The sequence below is a fragment of the Chinchilla lanigera genome, unplaced genomic scaffold, assembly GCF_000276665.1.
Source record: "Chinchilla lanigera isolate Chin_1 unplaced genomic scaffold, ChiLan1.0 scaffold00093, whole genome shotgun sequence".
In the NCBI taxonomy this organism is placed as follows: domain Eukaryota; kingdom Metazoa; phylum Chordata; class Mammalia; order Rodentia; family Chinchillidae; genus Chinchilla; species Chinchilla lanigera.
The window spans coordinates 1,427,152-1,427,696 of NW_004955494.1; the positions used below are offsets into that span (position 1 = coordinate 1,427,152).

Sequence of the window (545 nt, forward strand, 5' to 3'; positions counted from 1 at the left end):
ATACAGGCTGGCGATCTCAGAGTCATTCTCATATCCATAGCGACACAGCTGGAACCCCAGGGCCCAGTAAGGCACCATCACAGGCCGACCAATCACCTGGAAAATACACAATATATTAATTCGTGAGGCAGAAGTCAGATTTAAGCTGTACATGCAGTAACAAAAGTATTTCTCCAGGGCTGCAAGATAAAACATCAATGAGTACAAATCCAGAGATAAATTGAAGAGATGAGGAGTTACTGGAATACCTTAGAGAAGTCTACTGGAGTAGAGCTCACAACCTAAAAATTGGGGAAAATTTGGTTTTATTTTGATTCCTAGAGTTGCTCTACTGTTAGAAACACAAAACCCAGAGAGAAACAAATGTCTGGATTAGCAAACAGGCTCCTTGTGTGCTATCTGTGTGACCCTGGGCAAAGTGAAGCACAGATTTGTGCTTCTGTTTCTAATAAATACATGATAAGCAAATGGGTTCCTTCCTACCTCAGTGTACTGCTGAGTGACAAGCTCTGGAGTTGGGCCCAAGAACACATAGAAGTCCAGAA

General features: G+C 42.4%; 1 protein-coding gene across 1 annotated transcript in view; it reads right to left on the bottom strand.

The window, feature by feature from the left end:
• Positions 1–545, bottom strand: part of LOC102004723 (maltase-glucoamylase, intestinal) — a gene marked incomplete in the record, with an annotated part of 238,387 nt that overhangs the window by 19,980 nt on the left and 217,862 nt on the right. Inside the window, 2 exon segments of the mRNA XM_013505005.1 lie at positions 1–96; positions 484–545. Coding sequence (XP_013360459.1) covers positions 1–96; positions 484–545 — 158 coding nt within the window.